Below are 18,555 nucleotides of genomic sequence, written 5' to 3'. Positions count from 1 at the left end.
CCACGGATGGGCTTGCTACACCCGTCAGGCCGTAATTCTTTCCCTCGGCCGTGCCTGAGGCCGTCAGTGCCTCTTAGCCATCTCTGTAGTCCTTGGGCCACTCTCCTTCCTGCTCCATCCCGATGGGATCCCTTGGTGGGAAACGAAGTCTCATTGTAGGATTCTGAGTAGTAAGCAGTAGGGGGGAAGCTGGGCAATGAACAGTTTACTCTGTTTCCCTTCCCTGGTCTGCCCGGACAGTCCTCAGAAAAGACCCCCCTTCCTTCCCTTTGATGAAGGTTTACTTCGCCTCAGAGCTAAGTCTCAGCAAATAAAAATTGGTTCTTGATTGAAAAGAGGAACCTCATCCCCACGCAACTGTCATTTTTCCCACAGTGTGAGGTAAAAGATTTCCACAGGGTTCTTACTCTCTGAGCACTGAAGCCTCACATTTTGCTTAGTTTTAGCCTAAAGAGAGCAGCAGTTCTCAAAGTTTGGCTCGTAGATCCCTGGGTGTTCCCAAGACTCCCAGGGAATCTGTGAGGTCAACACTGCTTTCATAATTACCCTAAGACGTGATTTGCCCTCTTCACTGTTTCGTGGCGTTTGTGCTGGTGGTGCCAAGTCAGTGATGGTGAGGCCACTGGAGGCTTAGCACGAAGAGGCTGTGGGCCCAGCTCCACTCAGAGCCGTGCTCTTCCCTGCCGTGCACTTTCCCTCTAGAGTGTCCTTGATGAAGCATTGCAGGTTAATTTTAGTAAATCTTGACTCCTGAGTGCTAATCTTTTTTTTAAATGATTTTAAACATTTTATTTATTTAATTTATTTATTTATGGCTGTGTTGGGTCTTCGTTGCTGCCTGCAGGCTTCCTCTAGTTGTGGCGAGTGGGGGCTACTCTTCGTTGTGGTGCGCGGGCTTCTCATTGCGGTGGCTTCTCTTGTTGCGGAGCGTGGGCTCTAGTCACGTGGGCTTTGGTAGTTGTGACTCGCGGGCTCTAGAGTGCAGGCTCAGTCGTTGTGGCGCCCGGGCTTCGTTGCTCCGCGGCATGTGGGATCTTCCCGGACCAGGGCTCGAACCCGTGTCCCCTGCATTGTCAGGCGGATTCTTAACCACTGCACCACCAGGGAAGCCCAGCTAATCTTTTTAATATTCAGCAAGACGATGTGCGAGGCCCAGAGACAGTGCCCTGGCGCACTGCAGTGCAGCGGTTGTCCTGGGGAAAAGCACTTGTGTGACTGCGCTGCAGGCTGAACCGGTTGCTTTTTTCATGGAACCCGTTTGTGCTTGAAAGGAGGGCTGATGGGCAAATTGTGGTTGTTCAGAATCGGGTGTTTGGTAGACATTTTCTTATAAAGTGAATGAAGTGAGCTTGTCACTTGAAGAGGAATTGATGTAACTTGGTGAACCAGTATTTTCCAAATGACCAGTACATGTTACCGAATCATGTGAGAGTAAACGATGAATTTTAGTGGAATGGAATACGGGACATTGATTGATTGGTTTCAGATTCCTCATTCTAGCCAGTCTTTAAGAACCTATAATTTGTTAAATTTTGGTTTAGTATCAAAGGAAAAATCCACAATTAATTGAAAAACCTATTAAAATATTCTTTTTTCCAACTAAATATCTGTGTGAGTAGTACTTCACCTCAAACAACATATCACAACAGTTTGAGCTCAGAAGCAGGTATAAGAATCCAGCTGTCTTATTAAGGCAGTCTTTAAACAGTTTCAAAAATATAAAACAGTGCAACTCCTTTGTCTAGATTATTTTTGTTTTGGAAAATATAAAAAATGTTATTTAGGTTGCCAGGTAATGGATTTATTCTTACTTTTAAATGAATTAATAAATATTTTAAGAATTGCTGAACCTTAATTTTTAATAGGTACATATTGATGGAGAGAGCTACACACACAAGAACTCTTTGGAGTCAGTAATTTTTTTTTTTTTTTTGCGGTACGCGGGCCTCCCACTGCTGTGGCCTCTCCCGTTGCGGAGCACAGGCTCCGGACGCGCAGGCTCAGCGGCCATGGCTCACAAGCCCAGCCACTCCACGGCATGTGGGACCCTCCCAGACTGGGGCACGAACCCGTGTCTCCTGCATCGGCAGGCGGACTCTCAACCACTGCGCCACCAGAGAAGCCCTGGAGTTAGTAATTTTTAAGAGTAATGGGATCCTGAGGTCAGAAAGTTTGAGAACCCAGAGTCCTGGGGCTCTGCTGTGTAGGCTCCTTGGGATTAGTTATGGCTCTTTAAATTCTGGAGGCTACTTAGTGACCCCTTGAAGATTTATGTTTGCGAAACTACAAATCAGCCTTGGGATAGGAATTAGTATATGTGGCTATAAGACTGTCTGCAGGAAGCCAGTTACACCTTATCCTGCAGTCAAAATCAGTGACCCTAAGCTCAGCATGGAGTTACTACTGCTAAATTAGATCAAAATGCTTTAAAGCAGCATATAGGGGGCATAAAAGATAAGAATGTTGATCCTTCAACATTCTTGCCTTTGCATATGTCCCCTTGGGGTGCCAGTGCTATTGTATTGCAGCTGTGACTCAGATGTGCCCTCAAGCTCTCTCCCCTTGTCCGCTTTCCTCCTGCAGGATGTTCCTGTCGAGGCCCTTACCACAGTTAAGCCATACTGCAATGAGATCCATGCCCAGGCTCAGCTCTGGCTCAAGAGAGACCCCAAGGCATCCTATGAAGCCTGGAAGAAGTGTCTTCCTATCAGAGGTGTGTCTGTCTCTTCAAGACTTGAGAAATCGGTCATTCCTACCCCATCCCAGCAGCCCCACAATCCCCCCGCTTTCTGTCCCTTTCTTCTCCTTACGTCTCTCTGCACCCCTTTGCCTGCCAGGGATCGATGGCAACGGGAAGTCCCCCAGCAAATCAGAGCTCCACCATCTCTATTTGACTGAGAAGTACGTGTGGCGGTGGAAGCAGTTCCTGAGTCGTCGGGGGAAGAGGACCTCCCCCTTGGATCTCAAGCTGGGCCACAACAACTGGCTGCGGCAAGTGAGTGAGCGTCCCCTGGGCCCCTCGCCCTGCTGTGCTGGCCTCAGATCCCGAGCAGGGTGTTTCTACTCCTCCCCACTTGTCTGCTCTGCTTTCTCTTCTTTCTCTTTGTTATTATTGCTTCCTTTCACATAGGTAGAGGTTCTCGGTTGCCGCCGCCAGCGTGGTGGACTGGCCGAAACAGAACTCTTTCCGCCTTCTCATCAAGCTCGTGATCTCTGGTCTCCTCCCTGAACACTGAACGGACCTGAGCCTCAGTGCCTGTACTCCCCTTTCTCCTTCCACCTTTCATATCTTCTGCTGTCCTCTTCCTCTTTCCAGCTAATGTTCTTAAAGATTAAAGTAATTATATTTTAGAGAATTCGTTTGTCCATTGGTTCATAACATAAATAACTGGTTTACATTAAATGTTAAGTGTTCACCGTGTAGCTGTCCCCAAAATAGAATTACAGATGTCTTTGCTAAGGAGAATTCCTGCTTGTCTTTTTTCCTACCTCAGTCATCTTGGGTACATTCTCCAAAGTAGTTGATAGAGAAAATCTCCATGAAGAAGGTGGCTCTTAGGCAGCCTCTTTACCAGCCTGCAGCAGTCTGATCTTGTGTTAGCTGGTGATTTTTACCTTTAACCTTTCCTAGAGAGGTACTCAGAGGACTTCCTTTGGATGGGTGGCAGTTGACTGTGCCCTGCGGGGCCTGATGAGAGGCTGTTAGTTGAGCCGGGGCTTCTGTCCATACCCCACAGGTGCTCTTTACTCCCGCGACGCAGGCTGCACGGCAGGCAGCCTGTACCATCGTGGAAGCTCTGGCCACCATTCCCAGCCGCAAGCAGCAGGTCCTCGACCTCCTCACCAGGTACCGTTTGAGAGTGGGATGGGCAGGGTGGTTGGACTTCATCTCGAGCCCTTCCCGCTTTCCCAGGGGAATCCACAGATCAGGGTGACTGGAGGCGCACCTGTGCTCTGTAACTGTCTCATTCCTTGTAGAAGATCACAGAAACAAAAAAGTTCTAAAAAGCTGAATTGTCGTGATAGTGCAATTGTAGTGGTAGTAACGGTGGTAGTGGTAATAGAGCAGCAGAATTTCAGCAGCTAGTATTTTCTGAGATCTTACGAGCTTATAAATGCTTGGCATGCACTGTCTCATTTAATCCTTATCTGGGCTTAAAGTGGTTAATTAACTTGTCTACTGGAAGGCAAGATTTGAATCCAGGCAGTCTAATTCCAGAGCCCACATTATTGGCCACTAAACTCTGGTAAACTTACCTTGTGAGTGACTCAGTCACAGCCATACTCGTGCTGCCCCAATAACCGCCATTCATATTTTGGTGCTTTATTGTTCCAAACGTGTATAGTTTGTTGCACTGCATTCCCTGTTGTGTGCTCTTGAGCTTTCCCCAAGTGTGGGGAGTTCCCGAGTGGGGAGTTTGGGGTTTTCTCGCCCCACCCCCTTCCTTCCATGGAAGAGGGAGTGAAGGACAGCAGAGGCATGAAAGATGGAAGAAGCAAAGAGGAGCTGTTAGGACTGTTGCAGCTGTTTGAGTTCTCTCTCAGTGCCTGTCTCTCCATGGCAGTTACCTGGACGAGTTGAGCGTAGCAGGGGAGTGTGCCGCCGAGTACCTGGCGCTCTACCAGAAGCTCATCACTTCAGCTCACTGGAAAGTCTACCTGGCAGCTCGAGGAGTCCTGCCCTACGTGGGCAACCTCATCACCAAGGTACCTCCATCTCACCCAGCCCAGCAGAGCCCCTTTCCCTAGCTCTGCTTTCGTTGTCCCCTTTCTCTGCGTGAACTTTGTGGTGTTCTTTTATACCAAGAAGAAACATTTGTTGAAAATGCAGGCATACCTTGCCTCATTGCACTTTGCAGGCGACTGCGGGTTTTTGATAAATTGAAGGTTTGTGGCAACGCTGCATCAAGTAAGACTATCAGCGCCACTTTTCCAACAACATTATGTTTAAATTAAGGTATAGACATTGCTTTCTTAGACACAAGCTATTGCACACTTAATAGATTACAGTCGAGTGTAGACATGAGTTTTATATTCATGGGAAAAAACAAATTTGTGTGACTCGCTTTATTGCAGTAATCGCTTTATTGCGGTGGTCTGGAACTGAACCTGCAGTATTTCTGAGATCTGCGTGTGGTACTTCTGTGACTTCATTGTGTTCATCATGAGGTTATGCAGTCTCATGATGTTGGGGTCACTTTGACTGTTCTCCATTTTTAAGCAGTCCCTTAACGTCATTGCAACTGTCCTTGGCTTCTTGGAAAGGAGTTCTGCAAAGTTCTGCAAATGCTCTCTCAACTTGAGAGAGCGTTAGAATAAAAAGATGGTGCTGCCAGTTCCTGGACCAGTGGTGGGGTGGACCAGTGTCGTTGGCAGTGCTGTCACACTAACTGTGCTTATTGTCCTGTTTAGGAAATAGCCCGCTTGTTGGCCTTGGAGGAGGCCACCCTGAGCACTGATCTGCAGCAGGGCTATGCCCTCAAGAGTCTCACAGGTAGAGAGCGCCTCCCAGCCCTTCCTTTAGGGCACCCTGGGTATAGTTTGGGGACTGACCCTGAGTTCCTTGGATGCTGTGGTTGACTCTCTTCTCTCTCATGTTGACCACACTGCACTTTTAAGGTCTGCGTTTTTCTCCTCAGGGATGGCTTTACGTCTTTCTTTTTTTTCTTTTTTTTTTTTTTTGCGGTACGCAGGCCTCTCACTGCTGTGGCCTCTTCCGTTGCGGAGCACAGGCTCCGGACGTGCAGGCTCAGCGGCCATGGCTCACGGGCCTAGCCGCTCTGTGGCACGTGGGATCTTCCCGGACCGGGGCACGAACCCGTGTCCCCTGCGTCGGCAGGCGGACTCTCAACCACTGCGCCACCAGGGAAGCCCTCTCCTCAGGGATGGCTTTATGTCTTTGAGCATCTGTTGGCTATTGACCAGTTCACATCATTGAGCATGCCCCATGCCAAGCACAAAGATAGTGTTTCCCTGCTTTTGAGTTGCTCGTCATCTTTTGAGGATGAATTAAGCCTTCTTTGCTTAATTCTCATTCAGAACTCTTGTAGCAACTTTTTCCTGTCCCCACAGGCCTTCTTTCCTCCTTCGTGGAGGTGGAATCCATCAAAAGGCACTTTAAAAGTCGCTTGGTGGGTACTGTGCTGAATGGATACCTGTGCTTGCGGAAGCTGGTGGTGCAGAGGACCAAGCTGATTGACGAGACCCAGGACATGCTGCTGGAGATGCTGGAGGACATGACCACAGGTAGCACCACCCAGCAGCCTGCAGCCCGAGATTCCCATGTCCCTTCTGGCTCCACTTAGGTACACTGGTCTGATTTCACCAACTTCCTCAGAGCCAGAACAGGGGCAGCAAACATCTCACATTCAAGGAAAGAAGGAGAAGAAATTTCTCTTGAGACGATTGGTTCTTGGGGTTGTAAAATTCCAGAGCTGGCCTCAGTCATTTGGGACTTATTTTATACTGACTGCACCACGTAGCTTGTGGGATCTTAGTTCCCCGACCAGGGATCGAACCCGTGCCCCCCGCAGTGGAAGCACAGAGTCCTAACCACTGGACCGCCAGGGAGTTCCCAGTTTGGACTTTTTATATTGAGCTCATAGTGTGGGACGAGGTCAAAAGTTCTCATGTTGGTGTCTTTCACTGGTTCTGGAAGATTCTCAGCCATCATCTCTTCAGTTGCCTCTGCTGTCTTCTTTCTCCTTGTCCTTGTGGAGCTCCGCGCTCACTCTGTCATCCCTGTGTCTTCCCTTCTCTTGCATAGTGTCCATCTCATTGTATCTTTATGCTGATTTTGGATAATGTCTTCCATCCTGTACCGTGTCATTCAGTTCATTGATTTTTTTCTTCACTTTGTTGTCTTTTTAATCTACCCATTGAATTCTTGCAGTTCTGTGTAGACTTATAGTCTCTAGTTTTTACTGACATTTCCTTCTCCTTTTATAATCTTTCAGCCTAGCAAACTTATTTCTGTGTCTGATGATTCTCAAATTTGAAGTATTTATTGATCTAATTCTGTTGTTTGTTTTTCTGGCTCTTGTTTATGGTGCCTTAAATCTTTTTGCATTTTGTGATGTTTTTGACTGTGAGCTCGTGTTTTGAGGGTTTATCTATGGAAATTCTTCAGGACCTGAGTCAAAGGTGGGTTTTTCCAGAGAAGATTTGTAACCGCTTCTGTGAGGCATCTCAGGGTACAGCCATCCCAGGGCCGCCTTCAACAAAGTTCTGACCTTAGATTTTTCAGACCTCCTAGATAGTTTGAGCCACAAACCCTGTGAGGAACAGCTTGTTATGAGTTCTTGGAGGAGATTTTTTTCCCCCCTCTACTCAGTGCTGCATTTTGAGGGAAGACAATGTCCTTTCATTGATTTGCTTGGGGGAAAGGGAGAGTTATTTTTAGTTGACCCTTATACCAAGGATGTAGCTCTTTTGGGGTAGCAGATTTACATGTATGTGTATAGTGGGGTGGTTCCTGCCAGATTCTCCACCTTGGCAGATTTGTGGCTTTGTATCCAGCTCTCAGATCCTGGCAGGTTATTGAAATGAAAGCTCATGGCAAAAATTCGCCTCTGTGCTTTGCTAACCTCCCTGGGTTCCCAATTTTTCTTAATTTTGGGACTGTGGCTTTCTTTGCTAGTGTGGCAGTTCACTGATACCTTTTTATTCAATATTTTAAATTGTTTTTAAGTGGAGGAGTGGAAAGTAGGTCAGGGGACATAGTCTGCTGTATTGCCAGACATGGAGGTCCTTCTGGTGCCATTTTCAGCTGTCTTGCTAAGCTGGTTTGTGACCTTGGCAACTGGACCCTTTTCGAGAGCGTTATTACAGCACTTGCATGTATGACTTGAAGTTTATCTCTTTCGTTTATAGAGGGCGATCTACTTAACCTTTTAGAATGAAACTGAAAACTATAACCTCCTTTTGATTTGACTGGAATGCAGTTAGGATCATTATTTGACATTTTTGGGTACCTATTTTGGGCAAGAGGATGCAAGGTTATAATTCCCAGAGGGAGCAAGACGTGTACACAACTGTGATGCTCTGTGTTGACTTGGGTATTAAGGCTTTCAAATGGAATGTGGTCTGAGTATAAGAATCAGTCAGCTTCAGGTTTCCAGTTGAAATACTGATATTGCCACATAGGACATTGAAAGACTTGCTAGGCAGAAAGAATCTGTCAGTGACGGAACTTCATTTAAAGTCTCATCTTAGTTTCCGTGTGCGAAGCTCTTTCCTAACTGACTTGGCCACACTGATTTCTGGTAGGTACAGAATCGGAAACCAAGGCTTTCATGGCCGTGTGCATTGAGACAGCCAAGCGCTACAATCTGGATGACTACCGGACTCCTGTCTTCATCTTTGAGAGGCTCTGCAGCATCATCTATCCTGTAAGCATAAGCAGTGGTGCTTCCCGTGGCTCTCGGGGTGTCAGCGTGAGCCATTTCTCCATGAAGCCTCTTGGTGATTCATTATAGTCATGGGTAATCTTACCAGCGGTGGCCTGTTCAGGCAGTGTTTTAGGAAGCACCGCATGTAAAACAGAAGCAACCTCATAAATGGTGGGAAATCTAAAGACCTTCCTTGGTCTCATTTCCTAGATTCAAAGTCAAAATCAATCTTTCTTTTTGAGCTAGGTCTAACCTCCCATTGCCCAAATCCTGGTATTAATCCAATATGCTGTGAAAGAAGCAACGCTGAGCTAGGGCGTAAGGAAATTTTCACCCTCTTCCTTCTTTCCCTGCCCATGTTTTGTGCACGCTTGGATGCCGGTGTATTTGTTTCCGTAGCCCGAACTATATAGAAGCGTGGTATGATCCAAAGATCCCCTCCTGTTATTGAGGAGGAATGAAGGACACCGGCATCGTCAGTTAACGATGAGAGATCAGTGGGGTTGGGCGTGCCTGAATATTGTATAATATAGAGAAGACCCTTTCCTTGACTGGAGGGTCACCAGGGACAAAGTCATCTGGCCCCAGATTGGTTGGCATCGCATGAGACGAGCAGGAGGAGAGCCCTCTCTGCCCTCGTGTCAGTGATCCGGCTTTCATGGGTCACTCCTCATCTGCTTATTTTGTTAGGCTTTCCCTTCTAATCTCCCCTTAAGTTTCAGAGGAGGTGCTTGATATTTAAGGCTATTTGAATTATATTTGGATTTTTTGAATCACCTCTGAGCTTCTTATCCTTTATGTCTTTAAATGTGTAAGGGGCTGGATGAGTTTGGTGTGTTTTCCTCAGGGTGTCCGTGAGCAGGGTAGCATGGTCTAAATCAAAAAGGTCTCTGCCATCCCTCTGCACGTATATTTATGCCATCCCTTCTGCTTCCTTCTCTCTGTCCTTTAGGAGGAGAATGAAGTCACTGAATTCTTTGTGACCCTGGAGAAGGATCCCCAACAAGAAGACTTCTTACAGGGCAGGATGCCCGGGAACCCATACAGCAGCAATGAGCCAGGCATTGGGCCACTCATGAGGGATATAAAGAACAAGATTTGCCAGGACTGTGACTTGGTGGCTCTCCTGGAGGATGATAGTGGAATGGAGGTAACAAGCATAGGACACCACTGTCATGGTTAGGGTTCCTTTCCCTCAGGAGCCAATTAACTGGGCCTTTGTAAAGGCGGGCTAAGGATCTCCACCTGCCTACCCCACCTGGAGTTCAGGGTAATCACCTGTAAAGGGCTCTGCCCACTGCCTGGCGCGTGGGAAGCGAATGGTTGGTGACTGTTGCGTATCATGGCGCAGGCTTGCATTGTTCTTGTTGCTGTGGCAGAGGCTTTCCAGAGATTCCAAGTTAATTAAGCGCCCTAAATACTGGCACTTTAGCCCCTGTGCAGGTTTCTGGCCCTGTATCTGGTACCTTCTGGCAGACAACACTAGGGTCTGGCGTTATCGTATACATGGTGAAAAGCTTGTTGGTGAAATAGAGAAAATTGTCTTCTTTGGTGCTGAGCTGAAATGGATTCAGGATAGGAGAAGGTCCTCAGCAGTGTTTTAACCTGGAGTCCATGGTTTGGGTTAGAGCTGTTTGTAACCCCTGAACTTGTGCACAAAATTCTGCGTGTTACGCACACATGTGCATGTTTTAGAGAGAGAGTCGATAGGTCCCTGACGCAGACATTATGCCATAAGCGCCCTTTGATCTTGAAGTTTACTTGCCTTACAATTATTTCCAAATAACAGCATCATTTTCTTTTCTGTTCAGCTTCTAGTGAACAATAAAATCATTAGTTTGGACCTTCCTGTGGCCGAGGTTTACAAGAAGGTCTGGTGTACCACGAATGAGGTATGTGTTTGTTTTCCTGCTTGGAGGTGTGGTTTGACTTGCAGACTTGTACTAGGAAGAGCTGTTGTTCATCGTCACTTGCCCAGGTGGTAGCAGCATGTAAGGACCTTTACTGCCCCTGTCGGTGTTGGTGTGGAGAAAACCGGTCACCTTGTCCTCCTTGTGAGGCAGCTTACAGGTGAGGGGAGAGGAGTTTCAGGAGGGGTGAGCGTTTCCTGGCCGTGCAGCCGGCCCGGGCGAAGTCTGAGGAAGCCCGGTGATGGGGAGGGCTTGCTGTCAAGAGTGGACGCCTCTTGACTGAGATTAATCTCAACTATTATGGGCTTGCTCACTTTTCAGAACATTTTCCAGTACTGTGTTGAGGAGCATAGTTTTTATTTTACTAGTTGGGAAATTGAGACTCAAAAGGCAGTTCTGAAGGAGTGGAAAAGGGAAATGAAGGAAGCATGGCGCTGTGGTCCTTTTGGCCACCTCGGTACCATTTGTCCGCTTATAAAAGTCAGATATTCCACTTCCCCCACTGACATTTTAGCGTCAAAACAACCATACGGATTTAATCCCTGATGCACCAAAAAAATTCAGAACAAGCTTTTCTGGGCACCCTTGTAAATGGTGGTATGGAGCCCAAAGAATATACATCGTCAGCCTCCCCTTTTGAACCAGGAGGCAAGAAGTTGGGGATCATTTGTCCCTCGCATTAATGTGCTTAATCCACCAAGGGGTTCTTCCGGCAAAGTCCGGAGTTTGTGGCATCTTTTTATCCGGGCCTTCATCAGCCTCCCTTTTTACTTTATCCCCCATTTCCCTGATAAGCAGCCCATCTCTTCAGCTACAGACAAGGGTCTGTTTTCTGTGTCTCTCTCTCTGTCCATGGTCTATGGCTGTCCCCTCTCTTAGTTCCCACTGGGCTTCCACAGCTGGAAATGCTCTGGGACCTGGCCTGACAGGTTCTCTCCCTCCAGGGTTTCGTCTCCTGAAGCTGAGCATGGCTTAGAGGCAGGCAGCTTGAATTAGTATGGTACCTGCTCTCCCACTTAATTTGCTAGAATGTAACTTCAAGCCTCCGTTTCTCACCTCCAAAATGAGGATAATACTACCTGTGCTAGAGTGCCTGAGCTGGTACCTGGTGGAGCGTGAAGTCTCATGATCCTCCAGTTTCGGGAAGTTGCTGGAATCTTCTAATTTACAAGACTTATTTCTAGTCATTCTCTCAGGTTGTAGGTTTAGCTTGAGGAAATTTGGATGAATCCTCTCCTTGCTGTGGGGTTATATGAAGACCTCAGGATCTCCCTAGGCAGAGATTGGTGTATTCTGTTTTCTTGCTTTTGATTCCTGAGACTTGAATCGCAGCCCTTTGATCTAATTGACTTCCCTCGTCCTGATCCCTATTGATTAGAGAGAATTTATACTCCTGAAGGAGGCACAGGCTTGGAAACAGAACTGGGCTTATAGCTGGATAACTTTGAACAAGCTGTGTAACCTTGTATAGAAGGGTAATATAAAGTGCCTAATTAGCAAAGGGCTTAGTGCAGAGTAAAAGCAATAAATACTAGTTGTTACAGTTCTTACATAGTTTGAATGAAATTAAGTGAGGTAGTGTCTGTAAAATGCTTCACACAACTCCTGGCCTGTCGTAGACCTTAAATAAAATGAGCTTTCTTTCCACTAAGTGAATTGTAGTGCGTCTGGATTCTAGATTTTGTGGTTAAGACCCTGCAGAGAAATAGAAGTTGCCCACACCGCCGAAGCATTAAGCAAGACCAGGTGTCGAGTCCTTTGCATTTTCTGGGCCTGTTCACAAGCACATTTCTCCAACTCTGTCTGCTCAGGGCGAGCCCATGAGGATTGTTTACCGGATGCGGGGTCTGCTGGGCGACGCCACCGAGGAGTTTATCGAGTCCCTGGACTCCACCACGGGTACGGCCCTTCCCACAGACGCCGCCGCACGTTCGGTTTGAGGACTGGGAGCTCTGAGCAGCAGTTCACGTCCTGGGACTTGGGGGCAGTCTGGGCAGATGCTCTCTCGCAATTCTGTTCAGAATTGACGAGGGGGGGGCTTCCCTGGTGGCGCAGTGGTTGAGAGTCCGCCTGCCGATGCAGGGGACGTGGGTTCGTGCCCCGGTCCAGGAAGATCCCACATGCCGCAGAGCGGCTGGGCCCGTGAGCCATGGCCGCTGAGCCTGCACATCCGGAGCCTGTGCTCCGCAATGGGAGAGGCCACAGCAGTAAGAGGCCCGCATATCGCCAAAAAAAAAAAAAAAAAAAAAAAAAAAAAATTGAGGGGGGATTACTCCTCTGGCTGAGGAAAAACACGGTTATCAGTGGCCCCGTTCAGATACCACTGGGGTCGTGGGGGGTGCTGGGGGAAGTGCAGTGAGCAACAAACGAGTGTTCAGGGCCCCTTATTTAGGGTTTTTGTTTTTGTTTTTTTCGTTAGTGGTTGTAATGCGTGTATTTTCACATATTTGAGTAAACAATTTTAAGTGACTTAAACTTTAAAAAAAGTTACTAAGAGTGAGACAGTGAAGTTTGATATCCAATACTGACCCCTTTTATTGGCTACGTTCTTTAGTGGAGGTACGGAAAAGGGAAGTAGCCACCGGCCTGGAAGAGGGCTGTGCTTTATTCCTGGCTTCACCTCCATTTTTGCTTGGCTTCCCTTTTCTTCCAGACGAAGAAGAAGATGAAGAAGAAGTGTATAAGATGGCTGGTGTGATGGCCCAGTGTGAGGGCCTGGAATGCATGCTTAACAGACTGGCAGGGATCAAAGACTTCAAGCAGGGACGCCACCTTCTAACAGTGAGTTGGAGGCAGCGAAGTGGGAGAGGCCCCCATGGACAGAAGCTTGTGACCCCTGCCATTTAACCCTAGGGGGCAGCATGGTGCCGTGGACCAGTGCAAGCCAGTGAAGGACCTGACAGCTTCCTTGGCCCTCTCTACACTTTAGACTTCCTCCCCGACTCCCCTCTTCCCTGCTGACTCCTCCCGAAAAACCAGCGTGATAGCAAGCCGTCTGCTATATTTCTTTAGTCACCTGTGGAACCAGTGTCTAATTGTCTTTCCCCAAAAAGCTGCACTATGTGTCAATTATTATTATTACTGCTTTTTAAAATGGATTTTGTAAGTAACTCTTTAATTTTTTGTAGGATTTTGTTTGGTTATTCATCCAACTATCTCATTAGGGAAGAGTAGAGGATTCTAAAGGCATCATACATATTACACTATTGTTTTCACCTCCGGGGAACATGAGAACATACATTATTGTACCCATGTTTTCAGTGAGCTACATGGTTCTGAGCTCCCACGGGCCATGAGCTTTGGGATCTTTCTGTTTACTGGTATTAGTTCAGAGTCTGAGTTAGTACTGGCATTTTCCCCAAGACAACAGAGCATCACCTATTCCACGAGGAATTAGTGTCCTTGCCATAGTTTTAGAGACGGCAGAGATATATATACCCAGCCCATGGGAGCTACTGCTGGAGAACACTGCTGTTGAGATGCAAGCCTGACAGGAGAGCCCAGCCACCGTATCGTGTCTCCTTAAGGAAACTTCGCTGTCCTCTGTATTTCAGGGGGAGTATCTGCTGATTGCACACGACCCCTCTTGGGCATTTCTTTCCTGCTTGTCCTCATGTCTTCACTCTCAGATGGTCTCATGGGTTTTGACTGGCTTTTCTTGTCAGGTGCTGCTGAAATTATTCAGTTACTGCGTGAAGGTGAAAGTCAACCGGCAACAGTTGGTCAAGCTGGAAATGAACACTTTGAATGTCATGCTGGGGACTCTCAACCTGGTAAAGAGTGTGGGCTGCAAAAGACAAAGAATGAGCCTCGGTGGGGGAAGTCCTGGGTGGGGGAAAGACATCTCACTTCTGGGCTCAAGTGAAATGGATTTGTGGCCTTTTCAAGCCTTTTCTGTCTAACTGATGGGCACAGAGGCTTGAATTATTCAGGCTGTTCCTTGTCCTCCTGCTGGCTCACCCTGTGCTGCTGCCATGACACCCAGGAGCGTCCTTGTTTCTTTCCTGAATTCAGATGAGAAGCAAGAGGAAGTTAGTCCCTACACCAGTCCAGACAGCACCCCAGTGGGAAAGTAGTGCCACTCAGCTCAGGGCAACCAGAAAGAAACCGAAACGTCGTTTTCACTGTCCTCAGAAACCCACACACTGCATGTCTCTCCATGCATGTACACGCACACACACACGCACAGAATTTCCGGAATGTAAGGCCACAAAGAACATCCTTGAGGAGCAGATCCCATGAGCAGTGAGTGGTTATGGTCTATCCCTAGAGTGACTGGGCCTCCTTCTCCTGCAGGCCCTGGTAGCTGAGCAAGAAAGCAAGGACAGTGGTGGTGCAGCTGTGGCCGAGCAGGTGCTTAGCATTATGGAGATCATTCTGGATGAGTCCAATGCTGAGCCCCTGAGTGAGGACAAGGTGAGCGGAGCCCGGTTTGTCCACCCGCAGACATCGTCTCATTGCCAGCCATTGGCTGGTTTGTGTCTAGCTGTGTCAACCAAGAATGATTGAACCTGCCCAGCTCACGGTGACATCATTACGTTAAAGCCTGAAATCTGGATTCAGAGGAAACAAAGCTGACTATTCCAGTTGATAGACAAGGGCCTTAGTCCAACCCCTCGATTCACAGTTGAGGAAGCTCCAAGCCCAGAGAGATGAAGTGAGCCGTTCAGTACCATATAGTCGGTTACTGTACAGTTGAAGGCCTAGAACTCAGGTCTGCAGCTCCCAGTTCAGTTTCTCTCCACTTAGCACACCCACGCATTCCTCTGTTCTTGTTGGTGCTGATGGTTTGGCCAGAGATACGACCAAATGAATACCAGGCAGCCTGCGTTCTCTCGGGGGAGGGGAAGATTGTGCTGGTTTATTTTGACCACCTGAGACTATTAACAGAGCCACCGCAGAAAGTTAGAAACTAATTTATGAGGTAGAACTCACACTGCTGATTATTCCCCAGGAAGTGCTGAGACACTGTTCTTCTAGGGCTACTTCTGATGGCTCTGATGGAAATGGATGACCATTAAGGGCCGCAAAGTCCCAGCCTTATTAGTGGGCCTCCCGTCCTCTCTCTTACTGCAGGGCAACCTCCTCCTGACGGGTGACAAAGATCAACTCGTGATGCTCTTGGACCAGATCAACAGCACCTTTGTTCGCTCCAACCCCAGCGTGCTCCAGGGCCTGCTTCGCATCATCCCATACCTGTCCTTCGGGGAGGTGGAGAAAATGCAGATCTTGGTGGAGCGGTTCAAACCATACTGCAGCTTTGATAAGTAGGTTGCCTAGATTTCAGACAGCTGAACGAGAGTCCCTGTGAAAACCCTAGACTAGTTCTGGGAGACTAAGGAAGAATCACCTGAGTTTCCATTAGATGTTTGTGTGCTAGTCTGGCGTTTAAGGGGCTCGGTCTAACCGGGGAGGCAAAAAGTAAAATACATTGTGTTAAAGTAGCACCTGGTGAGGCAGAGAAGGAGAAGTGATTGGTGACATGGGAAGGAGATATGACAAGCTGGAGGGAGTCACGTGTGCCAAAGCATGAAAATGCAAGACGGGGTTGGGAGGTAGGGGGGCGTGGCAGGAGCCAGATGAGAAGGGTGTGCTCAGGAGTTCAGTCTTGATCCTATAGGCCATTGGAGATTGTCAGCCAAGAAAAGGACGTGATCAGCTTTTGTTCCTCCTTTCACACTCTCGGGGTCTTTGCTCTTTCCTCCTAGGTATGACGAAGATCACAGTGGCGATGATAAAGTCTTCCTGGACTGCTTCTGTAAAATCGCAGCTGGCATCAAGAACAACAGCAATGGGCATCAGCTAAAGGATCTGATTCTCCAGAAGGGAATCACCCAGAATGCACTTGACTATATGAAAAAGCACATTCCCAGTGCCAAGAAGTAAGCAGCACCTCTGTCAGAGGGGCTGCTTTCCTTCCCCTCTTTCTGGTTCCTTTTCTCCTTCATCGTCTTGGCATCCCTCTGCCTTCCTTGGGGTCTCCCTCCCCTTCTGGAAGCTATCAAGGTGACTGCAGCCCTTGGGGCTGTGGGAAAGGATGGCAGTTTGTTGGTTTCTGTTTCGAGGAAACAGAAACTTCTATCTGGTTTCTCAGCTGAGTTGGGTGGTCCTTTGTGATTCTTTATGGTACGCTTGTAGGGTCACATCTAAACAAGCCAGAATCAACAGCCGGTTTCTAGGTGGCCTTTGCTTCTCTGGCCTGCTCATAAGCCTCTCTCTGCTTTGCAGTTTGGATGCTGACATCTGGAAAAAGTTTTTGTCTCGCCCAGCCCTGCCGTTTATCTTGAGACTTCTTCGGGGGCTGGCCATCCAGCACCCTGCCACCCAGGTGAGTAACTAGCATGCAACGCGGGCCTTATTCTGGAGCAGCACACGTCATGGGAGGGAACCACACCCTCTCTCCTCATCTGCCACGACTGAGTGAAGGTAACCACCTTGATTAGTCTTGAGATGGGAGTTGCCCTAATATATGAGACTCCCAGACTAGAAGGACTCTCAGAAGTCATCTGGTTCATCTCTCTGTGTGCAGACAGGATTAAGTTACATTTGTGATTTCCTCATTCAATTCATTCTTATGTGGGGCTTCTTTATCTCACGGCTTAGCTGAGCAGCAGTTGTGAGGGTGTGGCTGGCCAGAGGGTAAAAAGAGTTTTGATTTCTGGCTGTAGTCCCTGGGACATTTGTAATGCCATCACTACCATTTTCTGCTCTGCCCCAGGCAGCCAAAAACTTGGTTCTCAGGGAGGCCCAACCCGGTCTGCCGGGTTGCTCCTTCCTGATAGTCACTGGGCTGAGCTATCTGTTACTCTCACAAACGCTAATTGGCCCAGACAGGTGACCAGTCTGGATTTGTTTTTTTTTTAATTAAACTTTTTATTTTGAGATTATTGTAGATTTACACGTAGTTGTTAAGAAATAATACAGAGACGTCGTGCGTACCCATTACTTAGTTTCTTTCAATGGGAACGCCTTGCAAAACTATAGGAAATTTATCACAGCCAGGACATTGACATCCATGCAGTCAAGATTCGGGACCGTTTCCTTACCGCAGGGATCCCTCTTCTTGTCCTATTTATTTATTTATTTAGGCTGTGTTGGGTCTTTGTTGCTGTGCAAAGGCTTTCTCTTGTTGCAGTGAGCGGGGGCTACTCTTCGTTGCGGTGCGTGGGCTTCTCATTGCAGTGGCTTCTCTTGTTGCGGACCACAGGCTCTAGGCGTACAAGCTTCAGTAGTTGTGGTGCGTGAGCTCAGTAGTTGTGGCTCGCGGCCTCTAGAGCGCAGGCTCAGTAGTTGTGGTGCACAGGCTTAGTTGCTCCGCGGCATGTGGGATCTTCCCGGACCAGGGCTCGAACCCGTGTCCCCTGCGTTGGCAGGCGGATCCTTAACCACTGTGCCACCAGGGAAGTCCCTATCCTTTTATAGCCGCATCCACCTGCCCTGGCAACCACTGATCTTCTCCATCTCTGTAATTTTGTCCTGTCAAGAATGTTGTGTACTAAATGGAATCATAAAGCACGTAACCTTTGGGGATTGGCTTTGTTCACTCGGCATAATTTTTTGGCGGTTTGTCCTGGTTGTTGTATATATTAGTCGTTTGTTCCTTCTTACTGCTGAGTAGTGTCCATGGCGGGGCTGCACCGTGACCCGTTTAACCATCACCCATTAAAGGGTGTCTGGGTTGTCGCCATCTTGAGGCTGCTGTGAGTAAAGTGGCTGTGAATGTTCACGTACAGGTTTTTGTGTGAATAAGTTTCCGTTTCTTTGGGGTAAATGCCCAAGACTGCAGCTACTGGCTTGTGTAGTAGTTGCATTATTTTGTTTACAAGAAGCTGCCAAACTGTTTTCTAGAGGCTGCAGCGCTTCCTATTCCCGTCGGCAGGGTGCGAGCGGTCCGCTCTGTCTGCGTCCTCGCCAGCCTTTGGTGGTGCGTCAGCCGTGCTGATAGACGTAGAGTGATGGTTTCAGAGTGGTTTTAATTTGTTTTCTCTGATGGATAATGACACTCACTGCACATCTTTTCATGTCTTTCATCTGTCTGTCTGCTTCAGTGAAATGTATGTCCATATTTTTTGCCCATTTTCTCATAGTATTGTTTGTGTTTTCAGCGTTGAGTTTTGAGAGTCCTCAGGGCTGCATTTTTTGGTGGTTGTTTAGAGCTGTCTATCTTGAGTATAGTTCCACATTCTCATGTAGTGATCTGTTCTGATAACTCCAAAAATGTGGTTAATTGGCTACAGTAAAGGTTCTTCCATATG

At 47.8% G+C, this 18,555-nt stretch overlaps 1 protein-coding gene across 1 annotated transcript in view; it reads left to right on the top strand.

Moving 5' to 3' along the window:
- Positions 1–18,555, top strand: part of UBR4 (ubiquitin protein ligase E3 component n-recognin 4) — a 127,476-nt gene that overhangs the window by 93,209 nt on the left and 15,712 nt on the right. Inside the window, 16 exon segments of the mRNA XM_032608200.1 lie at positions 2,584–2,713; positions 2,838–2,995; positions 3,738–3,847; positions 4,566–4,707; positions 5,413–5,494; positions 6,073–6,246; positions 8,269–8,390; positions 9,343–9,540; positions 10,202–10,282; positions 12,112–12,199; positions 12,954–13,081; positions 13,966–14,073; positions 14,597–14,716; positions 15,377–15,567; positions 16,009–16,182; positions 16,529–16,628. Of these exon segments, the coding sequence (XP_032464091.1) occupies positions 2,584–2,713; positions 2,838–2,995; positions 3,738–3,847; positions 4,566–4,707; positions 5,413–5,494; positions 6,073–6,246; positions 8,269–8,390; positions 9,343–9,540; positions 10,202–10,282; positions 12,112–12,199; positions 12,954–13,081; positions 13,966–14,073; positions 14,597–14,716; positions 15,377–15,567; positions 16,009–16,182; positions 16,529–16,628 (2,106 nt within the window).

This window comes from Phocoena sinus, chromosome 1, assembly GCF_008692025.1.
Source record: "Phocoena sinus isolate mPhoSin1 chromosome 1, mPhoSin1.pri, whole genome shotgun sequence".
Taxonomy (NCBI): Eukaryota; Metazoa; Chordata; class Mammalia; order Artiodactyla; family Phocoenidae; genus Phocoena; species Phocoena sinus.
Note: the sequence above shows the minus strand (reverse complement) of the source record. Positions and strands in the feature narration are given on the sequence as shown.